The 19,846-nt window shown below is 34.7% G+C and overlaps 1 protein-coding gene across 1 annotated transcript in view; it reads right to left on the bottom strand.

Annotated features, from left to right (window-relative positions):
- Positions 1-19,846, bottom strand: part of LOC141283312 (laminin subunit alpha-2-like) — a 194,633-nt gene that overhangs the window by 169,635 nt on the left and 5,152 nt on the right. The window contains exon 3 of the mRNA XM_073816596.1: positions 17,126-17,238. Coding sequence (XP_073672697.1) covers positions 17,126-17,238 — 113 coding nt within the window. The remainder of the gene's footprint in view (positions 1-17,125; positions 17,239-19,846) is intronic.

The following is a 19,846-nucleotide window of genomic DNA, read 5'->3' on the forward strand; positions in this document are numbered from 1 at the left end:
GCGAGTTTTTGCTTGAAACAATGGGGTAAGCAAAATAATATAGTTGTCTGCTTGAAATAAGATTATTTTGCTTACCCCACTGCCAGATTATTTTGCTTGTTTTACACAAAAACTCACTTAATTTTGCTTACTTGTCTAGAAAATCTTTCTTGATTTAAGAATTTAGATATTTTGGCTGGAAACAAGACAAAAAATCAGCATTTTTTGCAGTGTAGAAGAAAATTTCAAACGGCACTTAGAGGCTTTTGCATCTGAACTCTTCATATATTTACATAGAAAACAGCTATTTTAAATTGAAATGAAATGTAACAATATTATTGTTTTTATTTGTAATTTGATTAAATAAATGCAGTCTTGATTAGAAGAATTATGTATTTATTTGACAAAGTCTGCAATTCAGTAACTAGCTTAAAAAATTATTTTAATAAAAATAATAGTAATTATGTGATAACTATTTAAAATAGCAATAATGCTGTGCTGTAGTTTCTCCTTAGGACGTCCTTTAGAGATGATGCATACAATATAACAAAGCCGGGAGGACCATTTTTCGCTCAAACATAGTGATGAGCAGTCAAAGATGTGCCCATGTCAGCTATTTTACAAAAACTTCAAACTATCCAATTCATTATAAAAAAAAAAGAAAAGAAAAAAAAAGTGATCTTATTGTGAACTCTATTTCTTCAGGCTGATTTTCAGCACAGCAGCTTTGGTTACCGTCAAACACAAAACACCAAACCCTGTGATAACGCTCGCAGTAGACTTCTTGCAGGAGAACAGAAATGAAAGAAAAGATCTAAGAAAGAAAGTAAAACTTGATTCCCATGATTCCCCACTCTTTTATTCAGCAGCAGTAGACCTGAGGCACACGTCTACACACGCACAAACACTTATGAGTGTGTATACCGCGGTGTAACACGTTAAACGCCGTGCCTGACAGGTTCTCTGCGGCCTTCAGAAAGCTTCGGGGCGCAGTGACATTCCAGCTTACCTGAAGAGCTGACCTGAATAAAAAGAAAACATGAGAAACGGGGGAAAAAGAAGCTAGGCTGAAGTCTCTATTCATTTCTGTTACCTTTTTAGGTAACACCGCCCCATGAGAAAAACACACACACAGAAAAACAACAATAGAGTTAGCATCACACGCTCTTTCATCTGTGACAGATAACAGGCTCATGTTACTGTCTCTCACAGCACAGCCACACACATCTCATGAGCCGCTCTGGACGGTCATTCACGGAGCACAATGATGTTTTGTGAGCTGTTTTCAGAGGTACGAGCGAGCTGAGGATGGGCCGACACAGACATGTCTCAATACACAATCGTCTGACTGAACTATGAAAGACAGCTGTAATTCAAGGGCACGTCAGTCAAATATGTGTATACTTCATACTACATACTCAATAATCATACACAGGCTTAATCTCACAGCTGGAGGACTTCATTCTGATTGGCCAGCTGCAGCATTCAGTCATCAGCCTCTTTTATGGATTATGACACCATCCAGGACAACTCTGAAGTCCTGGGGTAATAATTGACTCCAGTCTACTGAATCATTGAAGACTAATTTTATATATGCTGAAAATATCAAAACAATATCAAAACAGTGAATATATTTAGTTTAAAACTTTACATGCCAAAAATGTATTCACTCATATTACACCAAAAAAAAAAAAAAAAAAAATCTTCAATTGTTTCTTTAATGTTCTGTAAAAGTGCTTAAACTCAATGTTAATCAATCACCTCAAACAAAATATGGGTTAATATATCTACTGTAACAAGACAGGACAATTATAATAAGATATACATCAGATTAAACCGATTCGAGACACTGCAGGCAAAAACATTTTTTTCATGCACCTGTCAAGTTTGAGATTTTGTTTTTTTCAGTGTTTTTTCAGACTAGTGGAAAGAAAACACTCAAAAGACACTGTTAAGTGTTTCTTTTATAGCACTTTATCTATTTGTGTCAATAGATTTCAATTACAACGATAAGTTTTTTTTTTCTCCTGCACTGAGCCATAGATCTCCACTTCAGTAGCACTTATACAACTTTACCTTTTTTTATTCCTGTCTATATCCTAAGGGTTTTACAGAGGGATTTGTTCATATATAATTTGCTTGATTTTATACAACATTTTTGTCCCCCAAAAATGAAAACATTGTTTTCTGTCAAGTTTTTCAAGTTTTTTTCTGAATTATGGAGTGACAAAATTAGATACCCAATATTCCCTCTGTAAAAACATTTGACTCTAATATGTTAAAAAATTAAGTATTTTGAACAAAAATCAAGAATTCAGCTGTCATTCAGAGCTTGCTATTTTGAGATTTGTGTTTGTTTGTAATTATTACTAAACTCATATTTCATAAAAGCACATTTAGTTTACATTTATGTTTAATAATAGTTTATCAAACAGATCTGTCTCAACTCTGAATGTCCCTGGTGCTTTTAATGTTGCAAAAAAGTGGCAACAGAAGCTAAATTTGCTGAATCATTCAGATATTGGGTCATTAAAAAGAGATGTCATATTAGAAAAACATTAAGCAGCTAAGCCTACTCTTAAACATCAGTTTAACTTAAAGGAATAGTACACCAAAAAATTAGATTTTGAAAAATAAATGAATAAAAAAATCAAAATAAGTACATCCTCAGGCCAAGAAAAAATTACCATGTACCACCTCTCTGCAGTGAATGGGTGCCGTCAGAGGGACAGTCCAAACAGCTGATAAAACCATCACAATAATCCACACGACTCACATGACTTTACAAGCCAAAACAGTCCAAAAAGTTCTAAGCAAATATATGGGTGCTTTTTTTCTTTTATGTGAGAAGACAACAGACTTTTGTAATGTTCTTTTCAATCTTAGAAGCATTATAATGGATTATGGACTTTTTAGCTTGAGGCAATGGTTTGAAGTTAAAAACATAGTAATGATGGATTGGTTTCTTACAAAAAATAATGCATGTTTTGGCTTTCCAAGATCTTAATTGATGGACTGGAATGGTGTGGATCACTTGTGGATTATTGTGATGTTTTTATCAGCTGTTTGGACGGCACCCATTCACTGCAGAAGATCCATTGGTGAGACAGGAGACAGTCATGGAATGACACATTTCTCCAAATCTGATAAAGAAACAAACTCATCTACATATTGGACAACCTGGGGGTCAGTGGGTGTACTATTTCTTTAAGAGAAAAACTTTTCAAAAAATCCATACAACGTTACTAAAATTGGCCAATCGGTTTGAAAATAACACACCAACAAAACCATCAAAATAATAAATAAATAAATAAACAACATTTTGACCAAAAAGCTAAAATAAAAGACTATTCAGGGGGGGGGGGGGTGCATTGTTTTTTGTTACTTTTTAAAAATGGGGTCTATATACCCCGTTACAATGTAATAATGTCCCATATCTCAAAAATGCTGCAGTAAAAAGGTTTCATATGAGTTTTGCATATAATATGGGCCGTCCTGAATAAGAACTGATCATTGTTTTTTTTCTACTTATTAGACTCTAAAGTCTAATAATGTCCTATTTCTCAGAAAAGAACCGTCAAGTACACCAATAAATAAAACGGATATTAAAGCAGAAATGCAAATAAATAAGTAAGTAAAAATTCACGAGCATTTTGTAGTATTATCTCTCAGTCCTGGGCGTCTAAATGAAAAGCACTCTGCAAGCGCATTCTCTCTGTGTTGTTCCTGAAACTACCGTAATCACTGTAATATGCGCGCACACTTAAAATCAATCGCGGCTGGCTTGACCGTGTTTTTCTGAACCGCGGCTGGCTTTACCGCAGTGATTATTTGCATGAGACGCTGCTTTAATTTTCTTTATAAAAAATACGGGACAAAACCCGTCCCGTATTGATTCAAAACGGGACGCGCAATTTCATTCACAAATACGGGACGATTCCGTATTTTAAGGGACGGGTGGCAACCCTAAACGTCACACAGTTGTCCATATCTATGGTTTTGATGCTGTTTTATGTCTGACGATTGTGTTAGATTACATGTGGAAGCATCTGTTGTTTCGGTTTCTTCTTCACTTGTTTTGTAAATTCTGTACAGAAGATGTGCAATAGCGCCCCTAGTCTATAACAGTGAAAACACAGATTCTCATAGCACCAATATAGCTCAAATATATTTAGACTTTTTCCTAAGTATACGTCAAGTATACTTAAATGTCATTTTAAGTATATTTCTGAGAAGTATATAAAGCACATTCTGAGAAGTACATACAATTTTTTGTTTAAAAGTATACTAATAGCACACTTAAACTTCTTTTCCGTAAGGGATTGCTTTGTTTTTCTGTAGTATTTATAATTAGCTTAATAACAAAACAACAACAGCAACAACAGAAGTCCCCTGGGAACAGTACAGTATGTGTCCTTATTTAGACGTGAATGTGTATGTATGTATGTATGTATGTGTGTGTGTGTGTGTGTGTGTGTGTGTGTGTGTGTGTGTGTGTGTGTGTGTGTGTGTGTGTGTGTGTGTGTGTGTGTGTGTGTGTGTGTGTGGTCAGTGCTAAAGACGACAGCATCAGAAGCTGCCCTCAGGTGTTCATTTACGGCAGAGTTTCTCACCAGTAAAGGCCACAGACAAACAAGCATCCCTGCAGTTTGTGACAAAGAAAAGAAGAGCTATAAAAAAACACATCATAACCCACAACCTGTCAGAAATGACACAACTCAAACACAGATGTGCACTGCCTTATCTGACGGTGTGCGCTGGCCTAAGACCCTGCCTCCTACACACACACACACACTCTCTCTCTCTTCTCTCTCTCTCTCTCTCTTTCTCTCTCTCTCACACACACACACACACACTGTCTCTCTCTTCTCTCTCTCTCTCACACACACGCACACACACACACACACTCTCTCTCTCTCTCTCTCTCTCTCTCTCTCTCTCTCTCACTAACACAGATGACAGTATATTCTCTTCGTCACATCTCTTCTGTCAAAGATTATTCTCGGAGGCTTTCAGTTGAGCTGAACAAACTTGAGAAAATGTTTAATAACTGATAAGCCAGAAGGGTAAACACTTGGGAGTGAATGTGTTGGATGCCATTGTTTAATTTATCTGATGTGCTGAATCCTGAATCATGTTGCATGATTTGACTCAATAAATTTCAACTTAACCTTATCCCAAATTTTATATACAAAAAAAAAATACACTGGGAATGCACATTTGGCAAAGTGTGATACAATGTAATCCTAGAGGTGTGCGATAATGACAAAAAAAATAAATAAAAAATAAAAAATAAACAGCATGTCAAAATTTTCTGGGATTTTATTGATTACGGTAATTGGATGATATTTTTCATTATTTTTCCAATAAGTTTAAATTGATTATTACCTTTTATGGGAATTTTCACCTTTATAAAGCCATTATTTTGTAGTGTTTTATTTCGTAGTATTTTCATAGTGTGCATCATCTTTTGAGTCAAATTCCTATATTTAATCAGTCAATTATAATAATACATTTAGGCTGTTACTAAAATTAAATCAGTATCAACAAAATTAATCACTGCAGAAGTTGCATATGAAGTGGCATTTAGATGTTAAATGTTATATTAGCTATATCTGAAATTATTTTAAAAGTGAAAAGATGCCTTAAGTGTGAAATTTAAACCGGCAGTAGGTGGCAGCAAGTTGATGTTAATAAGTGAGTCATTGCGATTAAACCAAATAATTTAAACAGTTGATTGATTCAGGAACGAAACGAAACACCGTCATGTCGCTCAGAGATGCAAAACAGTATTGTGGAATTGTTTGGAATGATTTTTTTTATTGGCGAAATTGAGCAAAAACAGGAAATGCTGTCTAAAATGTAAGTCTTTAAATATTAACTTCTTGTTTATTAAACTTGTACAAAATCAACATCACATTTGTAGTCATGCTGATTTTAGAAGGACAAAACGGTACTCTTCATGCGATATTGATTAATTATATGAAATGATATAAATATATACATTTTCTGCCCCCATATCTTGAATTATATGATCATTCTAAATGCATTTTAATAGACTGGATCATGCAGTGAAAGAACGCACTCTAAATGCGTAATTTCTAAGCTTCATCGCGTAATGTAACGTTATGCGTACACTCTGTTTTGTTTGTTTTTTGCAATATAGTACATTGCAATATACTCGATAATGTTGAATCGCACATATTTAAAACAACAAATACAATATTATCACAGATGATATATATCGCACACCCCTATGTAATACATACACAAAAGCCAACTGTTTTTTAGGCCAAATGCTTATGTGTGAGAGAGAAAGTGTGTGTGCACGCAAGAGCTCAAAGCAAACATAACTTTTAATTGCATAAATAACTACCGCACTATTTTCCATACAAAAGTACAATGTGGCATAATTAGTTTAGTTCAGTATCACAATAATGCAACACATTCCTCAAAGCTGAGAATTAATGAACAGAACACCTGTTTCTCCAGACTTATGTTGTTAGTCCATTGGATGTGATAATGAATAATAAAACATTAACATACCATACTTGCGAGAGAAGACTTGTTTCTAAATGCAGAATGAGGGGAAGGAAGAAGCTAAATGTGAAACATCTAAGGCTGAGAAGGGAACAAGACGCTGCATCATGGTGTTGAGGCTATGGAAACGCATCTGCTTCAACAGTGTCTGAAGCATGAGAGAAAATCTTGACTGGCTGATGCCAATTCAGGTGATATACAGTTGTATGCAAAAGTTTGGGCACCCCTGATAATTATCACAATTTCAGATTATAATCTGCTGGGTTTTCAACTGTAAATAGTGTAGTAAATTAGCAAGACCATTAAAGGGGAACCTACGTCACAAAATCTCCAGATTCCAATCGCCAGAAGGAAAATGTGTCAGGCATACCCAAAGTTTGTAAGCATGACACAGCATCTCGTTCCCTTCTCAGACAACTGGACATCTTACCTGAGATGTTTCCTTTTTAAGGGACACTGGAAATGTTAATACAAATGCCACTGGCCTGAAAGGACAGACCCCTCGAGGACTGATCAAGCATGTTCATGAATGTTATCTGATCTGGGGTGCAGAGTAAGTTTGAACAGTCCAGGAGCGAAAATTCAAGCAGTACATAGCTACAAAAAGGACCTTTTGCTCTTTTCTGAGAAGTCTGCATTCCCTGGACCTCAGTCCATGCCTTGACAGTATGTCTGTTGCCAAGTTTTCATACTGAAGTAAAAAAAAGGTCAACTTAAGAGAGTTCAAAGGAATGACATGTTGAATACCTCAATAGTTGATTGTGCTTGGACACATTTTAAAGCTTTACTTCTTGAAGAATTGGGTAGAATTGCTCACTGAGAGTAGAATTGACAGCTGAGAGTTAAGCAAAGATCCAGTCCTTGAAAGAATCCGAAAATATTTTAAATATTAAAAAGCAGGAATAAGGCACTTTCGATTTATAGGAGGACTAAGGATCAGGAGGACTATGAAAAGTTTAGGTCAGAAGAGTATAAAGGAGGCAAAAAATAATTTTATATAGGAAAAAGAAGTAACAAAGGTTGTCTTTGTGAAAGGTGCTGAATAGGTGCTGAACAATTGGCAAATTAAAATTTACTGTATCAAAGTTAGGATTAAACATCAACAATGAGAAAGAATTTGAAGAATTTCATTCTTATCATTAATTGGAAATAGCTTAGTGGATAGGCTGCTTTTGTTTAGGGTAATTTATGTGAATGATTTTGTCTTGTCAAACACTTTTTTTACTGAATGTGTGACCCTAAGCCACAAAACCAGTCATAAGTAGCAGATTCCAGATACATTTTTAAGAGATGCTGCAGATATAGCTCCAACTGTCACATTTATTGTTATTCTTTTTAAAATAGTTTAGTGCCATCTGACACAGTGATAGCCAAGATCGTTCCATTATATAAGAAAGGTAATGGATATGATCCTTGAAATTATCATTCGGTTTCCATTCCAAAGAAAGGTTTGTGTATAAATATGAATAATGAAAGACGAATATGCATTGCTTTCAATTGGGGTTTAGGGGATCTTGAATTGATAGTTCTTTAAATAACAGATTTCTTAAGGAAACAGACTGCTGATAGTAAATCGTTTGGTACTGTACTCTTGGATCTCCAAGTTGTTCATTCAATACTATTAGATGAATGAAGTCTCATGGGTTAATCGAGTATAGTGATAGCCTGGTTGAACTCTTATTTTAATGGAATAGTTCAGAGGGTAAAAATTCATGGTATTCTTTCTGAGGAAACAGTCGTTAATTATGGAGTTCCTCAGCGAAGTGTCCTAGACCCCCTTTTGTTCTTATTATACATAAATGATATGCAAGCTGTTGATTTTATATGCTGTTGATTGCACTTTACTGTTTCAGACAAGGGTGTTGGTAGAATACAAGTGACATTAGGCGAGGAGCTCAGTAAGGTAAGAGATTGGCTCTCTGGAAATAAACTCGTATTGCATTTAGGTAAAATAGAATCTGTAGTATCTAGGTCTTAAAGTAACACATTTATGTAAAAGACCAAGTGGCTTCTTGAAGATAAATAAACTTAAGATTATGTGATGTAATTGCATTTTATGGTCTGGCTGACACACCACACTATGTCACCTGATTTCACATCAGCCAATCAAGATTGGCGTTTTCACATGTATTTTAGACACCAGTCATACAGAATTTTTATTTTTATTTTTTTGTATTGTTTTGTATAATATTTTAACTTCTAATATAAAACAAAAACACAGTGAATGCATATATGACGCCAAAACAATTGTTAAGACATGTTTTTCTATATGGTACAGTAGGCTGCTGTATTCAGTGGCTATACTTTAGGCTACAAAGCTGTTTTTCTAGGTATGCATGTACTAGGCTATCTTGTGCACTCATTCAAGCATTTGCTGTAGTTTAGCTGACACTTGTGCACAACTTTTTAAAATAATTCTACAGACTCTCATATTGGACATAGATCAGGGCCCGTATTCACAAAACATCTTAAGACTAAAACTAGCTCATGACTTGCAGATTTAGATTTAGAAATCTCAAAAATAATGGGCGTGCCAATCCTAAATTAAGGACTCATAACGTTTTGCTCTAAAAGTTTTTCACAATTTGTTTTTGCGCTAAAAATAGCTCCTAAATCTGTGAAACATTAGAAGTAGTGAAGAGGACTCCTAAGTCCACTAAGACCAAAACACAAACTACTCTCCCTGCTGAAAAAAAAATACAAATGTCACATAAATTTCAATAGTTTCCAGAACAAATACTATTACAAACCATCAACTTTTAACCATTTAAACCATTTAAAAAAATACCAGTACAATTCCCATTATAACCAGTAAAACCAGTACAAATTCTATGATTTCTATAGTTTTTTTTTTTTTTTTTTTTTCAGCAGGGCCAGTAATCTGCCTCGAAACATAAACATTTTAGAAACAAGCTGCATTTATTTGCACACTTATGTTTTCCCATGCATCTTTTTTGGTTTTGGAGGTTATCCCCACTACAAACTTTCCTTTGATTATATCCTTGTTTTCATTACTAAGATGGACAAGCTGTTCTTGTGTCCAGTTTGGTTTTCATTTACATCTGCATGTCTTACTATTAGCCATGATTATTCTACTCTGTAATTAAAAGGCTGTTTATATGCATATCCGCTAATTGTTTATGAGAAGCACACATGTAAGAAGCTGGCAATTAGCTCAACATATACTTGTTTATTAGTGACACTTAGCCTGCATGTTAAAAATGCATGTTTATTTGAATGTGGCAACATTTTTATTTTTAAACTTTTATTTGAATATGGCAACATTATATCACAAAATATTTCTATGAATAAATCTCTGACAGAGACCTCTCCACTATCAGCCAATCACTGTGTGCATAGTTAGTAAGCATGCTGAAATCATCCATAGCAATGAGGTCAACCCCACCCTTAATGTTAACTTAAGACTCTCTATTGTTTAGTAAAAGTGAGCACTGAGTTACTAACTAAAACTGATGTTTAGATCATGGCTAACTTTGTGGTTTGACTCCTATATATGTTGAGTGGCATGTCAGCTTTTTTGGCATTTGTACATGATTGTCTGTCTAACCACATCTAACACGAATGGAAGGGTCACTGCTATGTCTTTTTGCTTTTATGGTTGTTTTTGACTAATGGTGTTTTTATGCAGAGCTCTATTGGCCACCTTCACTGTCAGCTGCTAAACTCTGTATTTCCTCTGTAGTGATCACTGGCTTCTCTGTGGCTTTTCACTCAAGTTTTATTGTAGAGAATTCTGGGTGTTTTCTAAGCAGTGCAGGTGGTTTGATTTACACTTCCTGGTAATTTTACCAAATGAGACATCCAAACATCTGGATATTGTTTTGTATTCGTTTTCCATTTCAGCATTTGTTTAGCTTGGGGATTTTATTTTCACCATTTGTTCCCTTAACTGTAAGATATTTTGATGATTTAGAGGCATTTTAAAAAACATATTTTATTTACCAGCAATTATACATTCATTAATTTTGATTTGCAATTCCTAAACTGCTCCTCACTCAAACATACACATTGCATACAGATGAATTGGAGATTTCAATGAATGGTATGATTTTTTCTGTAAAATGTGCACTAGAAATTAAAAAGTAATTGTGTGTATGTGTTTGCATGTGTGTGTGTTTGTGGAGGGCTTTAGTATGATTAGTCACATTTCAAAATTGTACGGAGGTCAGGTGAACATGCAACTGCAAAGACTGGAACATCACACACACACACACACACACACACACACACACATGTTTGTTTTTGTGAATTGTGGGGACATTCCATAGACGTAATGGTTTTTATACTGTACAAACGATATTTGCTATCACCCTACACCTTCCCTACACCTAAACCTAGCCCTCACAAGAGACTGTGCATATCTTTACATTCTCAAAAAAACTTATTCTGTATGATTTATAAGCCTTTTGAAAAGTGGGGACATGGGCAATGTCCTCATAAGTCACCCTCTCCTTGTAATACCTATGTCATACCCATGTTATTACACAAATTTGTGTCCTGATATGTCACAAAAACAAACACACACACACACACACACACACACACACACACACACACACACACACACACACACACTGGTTTACATGTTTTATGGGGACATTCCATAGGCGTAATGGTTTTTATACTGTACAAACCGTATTTTCTATTGCCCTAACCCTACCCTACACCTAAACCTAGCCCTCACAGGAGATTGTGCACACTTTTACTTCATCAAAAAAACTCATTGTGCATGATTTATAAGCCTGTTTCCTCATGGGGACCTGAGAAATGTCCCCACAAGGTCAAAATTTACTGGTATTCCTATCCTTGTGGGGACATTTGGTCCCCACAACGTGATGAATACCAGACCACACACACACACACACACACACACACACACACACACACACACACACACACACACACACACACACACACACACACACACACACACACACACACACACACACAACCCTCAGGTTGTCCAAGAGTTTGTTTTAGGGGTGTGAGTTTTGACGATTTTTGTGCTCGGAGGATTGAAATGTTCAACATATTTTAAGTTTAAAAAACTCGAGAGTGAGTAAATGAAGAAGAATTGTCATTTTAGTTGATGGTAAGCTAACAAAACACAAAGAAAAATCACTCACTGCTCTTGACTGAAGAACTTTAATTCAGTTGCTTTAATAAGAGTCAATGTTTAATTCATGTAGTGTATATAGTTTTGTTTTTATTTTTGTTAACTGTTTATTGAATGCTACTGATAAATACACCTACTGTACCTGAAAATTAAAGCACTGTTTGTTTTAGTTATATATTGTGTGCATTTGTAACATTTTTTAAATTACCTTCCTTTCATGTTAGGTTTTGTTAACTTGTAAAGCTATGGTTTTGCAACAGGGAAATTAGTTTGGCTGTACTGCTTAGAAAACTTGCAAAATGGCAAAATTAGCATGACAAATAATTGAAATAATTAAAAAAAAATGTAATGTAATATTTTTTCCATATCGCCACACCCCATCAGATTTGGTCAAATCACTTGCTCACCACTGGATCCTTTGCAGTTAATGGGTGCACTCACTCACTACAGCTGATGAAAACATCCCAATAACCCACAAGTAATCCACACAACTCCAGTCCATCAATTAATGTCCTGTGAAGCCAAAAGCTGTGTGTTTGTAAGAAACAAAACCATCATTAAGACATTTTCATCTTTAAACCAATTGCTTCTGGCTAAAATACAAGTCCATAATCCAAAATAATAGCCATACCCTGTTGTCTTGCAAAGCTTTTAGCTTCACAAAATGTAATTTATGGACTGGAGTTGTGTGGATTATTGTGTTATATGTTTTTGGGCAACTTGCAAAAAACCAAAACTATGTTATATGTTGCTCAGGCAACTTGCAAAATAGCTAAACTAACATGACAAAGAATCATGATATTTTTTTTTTTAAATCGTGCAATGAAATTTTGCCATATCGCCCACCCCAAGTTTGTTTCTTCATCAGATTTGGTCAAATCACTTGCACACCAATGGATCCTCTGCAGTGAATGGGTGCACTCACTCCCTACAGCTGATAAAAACATCCCAATAACCCACAAGTAATTCACACCACTCCGGTCCATCAATTAATGCCCTATGAAGCCAAAAGCTTCATAGGGCATTAATTGATGGACTGTAAGAAAACAAAACCATTGTTAAAACATTTGCATCTTCAAACTAATTACTTCTGGCTAAAATACAAATCCATAATTCATAATAATAGCATCCCCTGTTGTCTGGCAAAGCTTTTAGTTTCACAAGATGTTAATTTACGGACTGGATTTGTGTGGATTATTCTGTTATATGTTTTTATCAGCAGCTCGGACTCTCATTCTGACAGCACCCATTCGCTGCAGAGCATCCATTTTCAACAAATTTTATTTTTGTGTCAACTGTTTCTTTAAGACTAACACTAAACATCATCGAGACCCAGCAGCAGTCACTGAAGGAGTCCTGTTAGCCATCTAAAACATATTACACATAAAGCAGAGTGAACAGTGTGTGCATATCAGCCGGCTGTTTATAAATAACCACTTAATTCAATTGAATCAATTTCCTCAGTTCAGACGGGTTTTGCTCTAGTGCTCAGCGTGCTGAATGAGAGCCTGTAATGCGTTAGCGCACGTTTGTCATTGCGAAGACAGGTTGTCAGGGAGTGAGTGATGGTAAGATGGCAGTCGAGGCTCGATGCTGTATGTGTGATTGCCGTCAGTAATTACACACCCTCTCGTCTGATTTATTAACTCTAAATGTCCTCTACAGCCCCTCTAATGAATACTCAAACCCTGTCACACTCATTTGTCTTCTATCTTGCCACCACCCCTCTCTCTTTCTCTCTCTCTGTCACCGTACCGTGTTGCACTCATTGTCTTATTCTTCAGTTCAGGTAAGGCACAGAGGAACAATGCAGGAATTAAAGGGATAGTTCACCGACAAATGAACATTCTGTCATTATTTATCACCCTCATGCCATTCAAAATGGTATATAACTTTCTTTCTTGATCATTTTTTAAGTGAATATTATGACCACACTTTTTCATTAAACGAAAATGACTTAGAATTGGGGCTGTCGAGCTCCATCAATCACAAAGTTTTGCAAATCACCGGCTCCTTGCACATTTCTTTAACTAACTACACTTACCTTTGAGAAGATTGGAATAATTATTTTTAATGACTTTGAAAGAAGTCTCTTCTGCTCACAAAGGCTGCATTTATTTGATCAAAAATACAGTAAAAACAGTAAAATTGTAAAATATTATTACAATTTAAAATATCTGTTTTCTATGTGAGTAGCTGTTCAAATATATTTGACTGCTGTGATCAAAGCTGAATTTTCAGCACATGATCCTTCAGAAATCATTTTAATATGCTGCTTAAGAAACATTTCTGATTATTATCAATGTTGAAAACAGTTGTGCTGACAAATGTTTTTGTGTAAACCGTGATACATTTTATTTTTCACGATTTACAGATGAATAGATGGTTCAAAACAATTGAATTTATTTGAAATAGAAATCTTTTGTAACACTATAAATGTATTTACGGTCACTTTTGATTCATTTAATGCATCCTAGCTGAATAAAAGTAATATATTTTTTTTTAAATGGTATTGCATGGTAGTGTTTAACTAATTTGATAATGCTTTTAGATTTCAAAGTATATCATCAAATCTGTTTAGCATATTTAGTCCTAAAAATAGGAAAGAAAAATCTGTGCAGATCCCATGTGGGACTACCCTTACCAAAAAAGAGGTATACTTCAAGTTTATTTTATTAAATATACTTAAGTAAAGTTAAATTATATTTTTAAGCACACTTTATGTAGTAAGTATACAAATATCAGTGTACTACTTTTAGTTGTACTTTTTCAATACTCCTTGGGACTAATTTGGCCCACTTGTTAGTATATAAAAGTATACTTTTAAGTTTACTTTAAGTATAACAGTAGTAAACTTTGAGTACACAACTAGTTTGCATCTATGTTTTTAGTTTGTACTGCAAGTATACTAAAAGTTAATATATAGGTTTAATGATAGTTTACTAATTAAATGCTTTTTTATGCATTTTTAGTACACTTTGAAGTATATTCTCAGTAAACTACTAGTTTAGTAGATTTATACTGCAAGTATACTCGTAAGTTTTCTTTAAGTGAACATACAAAACATCAAAAGAAAGAACAGGGGATCTGCTTGTAAACAAAAACATTATTCCAGCGTCATGCATTCTTTTTATGTGGGTAAGTTTCATAAATAAAAAATAAATAAACAACATTTTGAACAAAAAGCTAAAAAAAGGACTATTGATGATAATCAAACCCTAGATGGAGTTGATCAACACCCCAAAGCTTGACAGTCATTATTACCTCTTCATGGGTCGACATTTGATTCCATAACGTTAAACAGTTTTCCATATCTATGGTTTTAATGCTGTTTTATGTCTAAATATTGTGTTGGATTACATTGTTTCGGTTTCTTCTTCACTTGTGTTTAGGAAATTCTGTTCAGAAGATGTGTAATAGCGCCCCTAGCTTAAATCACTGAAAACACGGATTCTCAGAGCACAAGTATAACGCAAATATATTTACTAAGTGTAAGTCAAGTATACTTAAATGTCATTTTAAGTATATTTCTGACAAGTATATAAAGCACATTTCTGAGAAGTACATAAAAAAGTAGACTGAAAGTATACTTTCCATTTTTTTTTTTTTTAAGTATATTAATAGCACACTTGAATAAACTTCTTTTTGTAAGGGAAAGCTAATGAAGTCAACACAAGACACACGTTTTTCTGCTTTTTGCACTACATCTTAATTTGTACAGAATAAATCAAGCTATATAAAGCATGCATCTATGATCCTTTCGAGCATCAATCCTACAGAATCATCTTTATTTTCTCACCAGTTAACTTCATTTCATCATTCTTTGTGTGCTGTTTTTTTCCCATGGCTTCTATTTTTGTTATCAGTTTGCCTCTCATCTATTAATTTGCACGTCACTTTTCATTCTGACCGCCCTGCACCCCGGTGTCATCCGTTGCCTGCATTAATTGCGTGTCTGTAGGTGTTTGTGTAATTTCCTGCGGTCGTGCAGCACTGGCCTCAGATCATCATCTAATAAGGGCTGATGGGAGCATTCTGCCCACACGCTCATTCAACTCCACTGCTTTTCACTGTTCAACCAGAGCTAACCTGCACAGGCGCGAGTGGGAGAAGATGAGCACAGGGACAGAGTGAAGAGAGAGGTTTTTCTGCAAAGACATTTTAAGACCGCAGCCTCTCGTGACAGAGCAGGGGACGATTTCATACTTGATAAGTCTTAAAAATAAAAGAAAACAAGATGTATGAAATACGGAAAAAGAGAAAAAGAGTATAATTTAATAATATTTCTTCAAGCCTCAATGCTTACTTTTTCTCAGGACGCACATGTGATCCTAAGTGAAAAAATCAGGAGCACATCAAACTTAAACTTAAAGGGTGCATTGAAAATGGGTCAAATAATGTGTTTTTCCTTAATACAGGGATATAAGGAGACATTAACAAGCAAAATTATTTTATATTAGAATACAAAATATACACTATTATATTTTGAAATTTTATTTAGAAATTTCTATGTTTAAGTATTGCTGGCTGCCCATTCAAATATGCATTCCTAAAATCATCTACAACAAATAACAATATAAGCACCATAAAGTAAAAATTGTCATAATTCATCAATAGTTAATCATAAGCAATCGGCATAAATCTGCAATTGTGAACTCCTCTGAAACCGCAAACCAGTGTTGCATTTTGACTTTGAAAATGCAACGCTTATAATTATAGAATAAAATCATAGCTTAATAATCCCATTTTCTACATTTTCTGTTACCAAATTTAAAGACCTGTTCAAATTATAATCAAATTAGTTTGTTATACAATTTAAGATATTAAAGACTTTTTAAGGACCAACAGGGTCTTGTTTTATTTGCACAATTATGTGTGTTTGCACACATTTATTTTTAGTTGCAAATGTGAGTGAAACTCTTGCAATGGTGCATTTGTTTAGACTATGTTTATGATAGCTTATTATGCTTTTGCATCCTTTTTTTAAACGTTGAACTATCTAGTCCACAATCATTTTAACTGCATAGAAAAGAGCACCTAACATTATTGAAACAATTCTACATTGTTTGCCAAGTTGCAGTGAACCTGTTTAAGTTCAGACACCTGTTCACACCATGACAATAACTATAACTATAAAGGAACAACTGCTGAAATCAATTCAGAAGAACAACTTTGTCCAGCTGATGAACTATAAAAACATTGAAAGCCAATCAGAATCCATCCGACTTTAAAGTGGTTGCACATAGTTAGAATTATGCTGTTAGTCATGCATACACTGAGATTTTAGCTGCTTTAGAAGCTTGCAATTTTTTTTCTAGTCAGGTGAAAAAAAAGAAAATTGTTGATGCTAAATGGACTAAAATAACGTGTGGCTTTAAGAAGGGCTAGAACTTTACAAAACCACAAGATGCATTTTGATTGGCTGTGAATAATGAACAATGATGCAGTTGTTGTTTTTTTGTCGTTTACCTGCTGCAGGTCCAGAGTCACAGTGACGTAATGGTAGTCCATCCCGTTCATGATGCTTGGGCTCTGCCACCAGTTGTTAGTGCCATCAATGGCATACTCAATGGGATGCCGCTCTACACACACAAAAAACACACTCATGAGAGACCGCAGCATATCATTTCTGCTTATGAACTTTATAGGGCAGAGAAGAACAGTCAGAAAAGTGATTGTGGTATATAAGAAAATATAGTCAGAAGTGAAAAAATCTCATCTTTTGGAGTCAAAAAGTTTTCTGAACCTTATTTTAATATGTAAATCTAATTAAGTTTGAATATGTTTTTTTTTTTATTGAGTATCGTATTTGTGAAACTCGACCACAAAACCATAGGTATTTTTGTAGGAATAGCCAAAAATTCATTGTATGGGTCAAAATGATTGATTTTGAAAATGCAAAAAAAAAAAAATAATAATAATAATAATAATAATAAATAAATAAATAAATCATTAGGATATTAAGTAAAGATCATGTTCCATGAAGATATGTTGTAAATTTCCTACCATAAATATACAAATAACTAATTTTCTTAATTAGGACAACTTTAAAGGTGAATTTTTCAATATTTAATTTTTTTTGCAAACAATGCATCAATGGAAAGTGTATCAATCAGCCTTCAGGTGATGTATAAATCTAAATTTCGAAAAATTGACGCTTATGATTGGTTTTGTGGTCCAGGGTCACATTTTATATATTATCCTTTTATGGCTCATATAGTCTGACATATTGAGAATATGGAAGAAAAAAACTGCTCAGTTTTATTTTTTATTTTTTTATTTCACTCTATATACACTATATTGCAAAAAGTATTGGGATACCCCTTCTAATGAACAGGTTTGACTACTTTAGCAATTTCCATGAATACAAATCTAAATGTTAAGCATACTATGATATTGCATGATTTTAATTTTGCAGCAACAGTTTGGACAGGACCCTTTTCTATCATAACATAACAGTGGATTTGTGTATAAAGCAAGCAAGGTTCAAAAAGAAATGACTGTTTCAGTCAATGTGGAAGAACTTGACTGGTCTGCAGAAAGCCAAGTCCTAATCCCATCTGAACACCTCTGGTGTGACTTTAAATGCAGACCTTGAGCCAAAAACTCATCACTAAACACCAATGACTTGTACATGTGAGTACAGTCATTTTAGACACTTCCAATATTTTGAAATATGTGAAATATGTTTCCATTATTGTTGTCACAGTTTTGAAAGTGCCTTTTTCTGTTCTGAAGAAGGAGTGTCCCGATACTTTTGACCATTTACTGAATGTACAAGTCATTGGCGTTTGGTGATGAGTTTTAGGCTAAAGGTCTGCGTTTAAAGTCTGGGATTAGAACTTGGTTTTACCAGATCAGTCAAGTTCTTCCACACTGACTGGATTAATAGTTTCTTTCTGAATCTTGCTTTACACACAGAGACATTGTCATGTTAGAATGGAAACGGGCCCTGTCCAAACTGTATATATATATATAAGATTGGAAGCACACAATACCCTAGAATATAACTATATGCTTAAACATTAAGATTTGTGCTCATGGAAATTACTAAAGTAGTCAAACCTGTTCATTAGAAGCAGGTGAACCAATACTTTTGGCAATATAGTGATATGCCTTAGTAAGATGAAATTGAAATTCTCCAAACATATCATTGCAATGCAATCAAATGATGATTGAGAAATGGACAAATAAATGTTCCCCAAAAGATGTGAGATGTTTTGGAAGCTTTTGAGGAACAAATGTTTCTCAAAAGATCCTGATGATCAGATTTGAGACTCAAAATGCCTCGTGGATCATCAAATAAAGCCAACCTGCTTTGGTCCAGTGTTCATCTTCAAATATTACTAACAATTTCAAAGTTATTGTTATGTTTGCTTTATAAAAATCAGTGAAGAGGTGTGCATGTCTGAATGTGACTGACGTAATAACACTACTCCACTTTCCTCCTTCAGACGAAATAGATAATCTACACAGAGCCCTGTGAGATGGTTTATATGAAAAACGAGTAAATCTGACGCAAGAGTGCTTATCATATAATCCACACCGGCAGCCAAAGACTTTCGTGACGACAGCAGATCACTTCTATTAATCGACTGAAATAAAACCAAAATTCAGTTGTGATTGTTTAAAAACCTGCCCAAGAGGTCTGGGTATATTTAATACTCAAATATTTGAATTTGTATTTAATTTTGTGTGAATAAGTGGTGCTTTTGGACTGGCAAGGAAGGTTTAATTTTTCATAGCACATTGAGCTCTTTTATCTGAAGAGATCAAGCGAGATTTGATTTCTCATGGCACGAGTCCTTTAGAGAAGCTCCGTAACACCTCATATTAAACCACGACAGGACACGACGCTACTAATAATGTGTCTCGGCTGGCTTTTACCGTCGTGAGCTGACTGCCGCTGAATGAAATCACCTGCTGAAGTGTCTTTTGAAATAAAGCGGTCTGCTCTAATGAGGGATGAGTTTTATAAGCGCTGAAATACTGACGTTTATCTCGGCGCAGAGCCTGTTGAAAGCCAACTATATGAGACTAACCCCAATCTTTCTTTACAGCCAGATTCTTAATCAGGCAAAGATGATTAAAGTTGTCCACTTAATCATTTATTTGACTGCATATATTCTTTTCTAATTTATGAGCGAGATCTAGATTTCATTTAAAAGAACTCCCCTGCTGGTTAAGTCA

Source organism: Garra rufa, chromosome 13, assembly GCF_049309525.1.
Source record: "Garra rufa chromosome 13, GarRuf1.0, whole genome shotgun sequence".
NCBI lineage: Eukaryota > Metazoa > Chordata > Actinopteri > Cypriniformes > Cyprinidae > Garra > Garra rufa.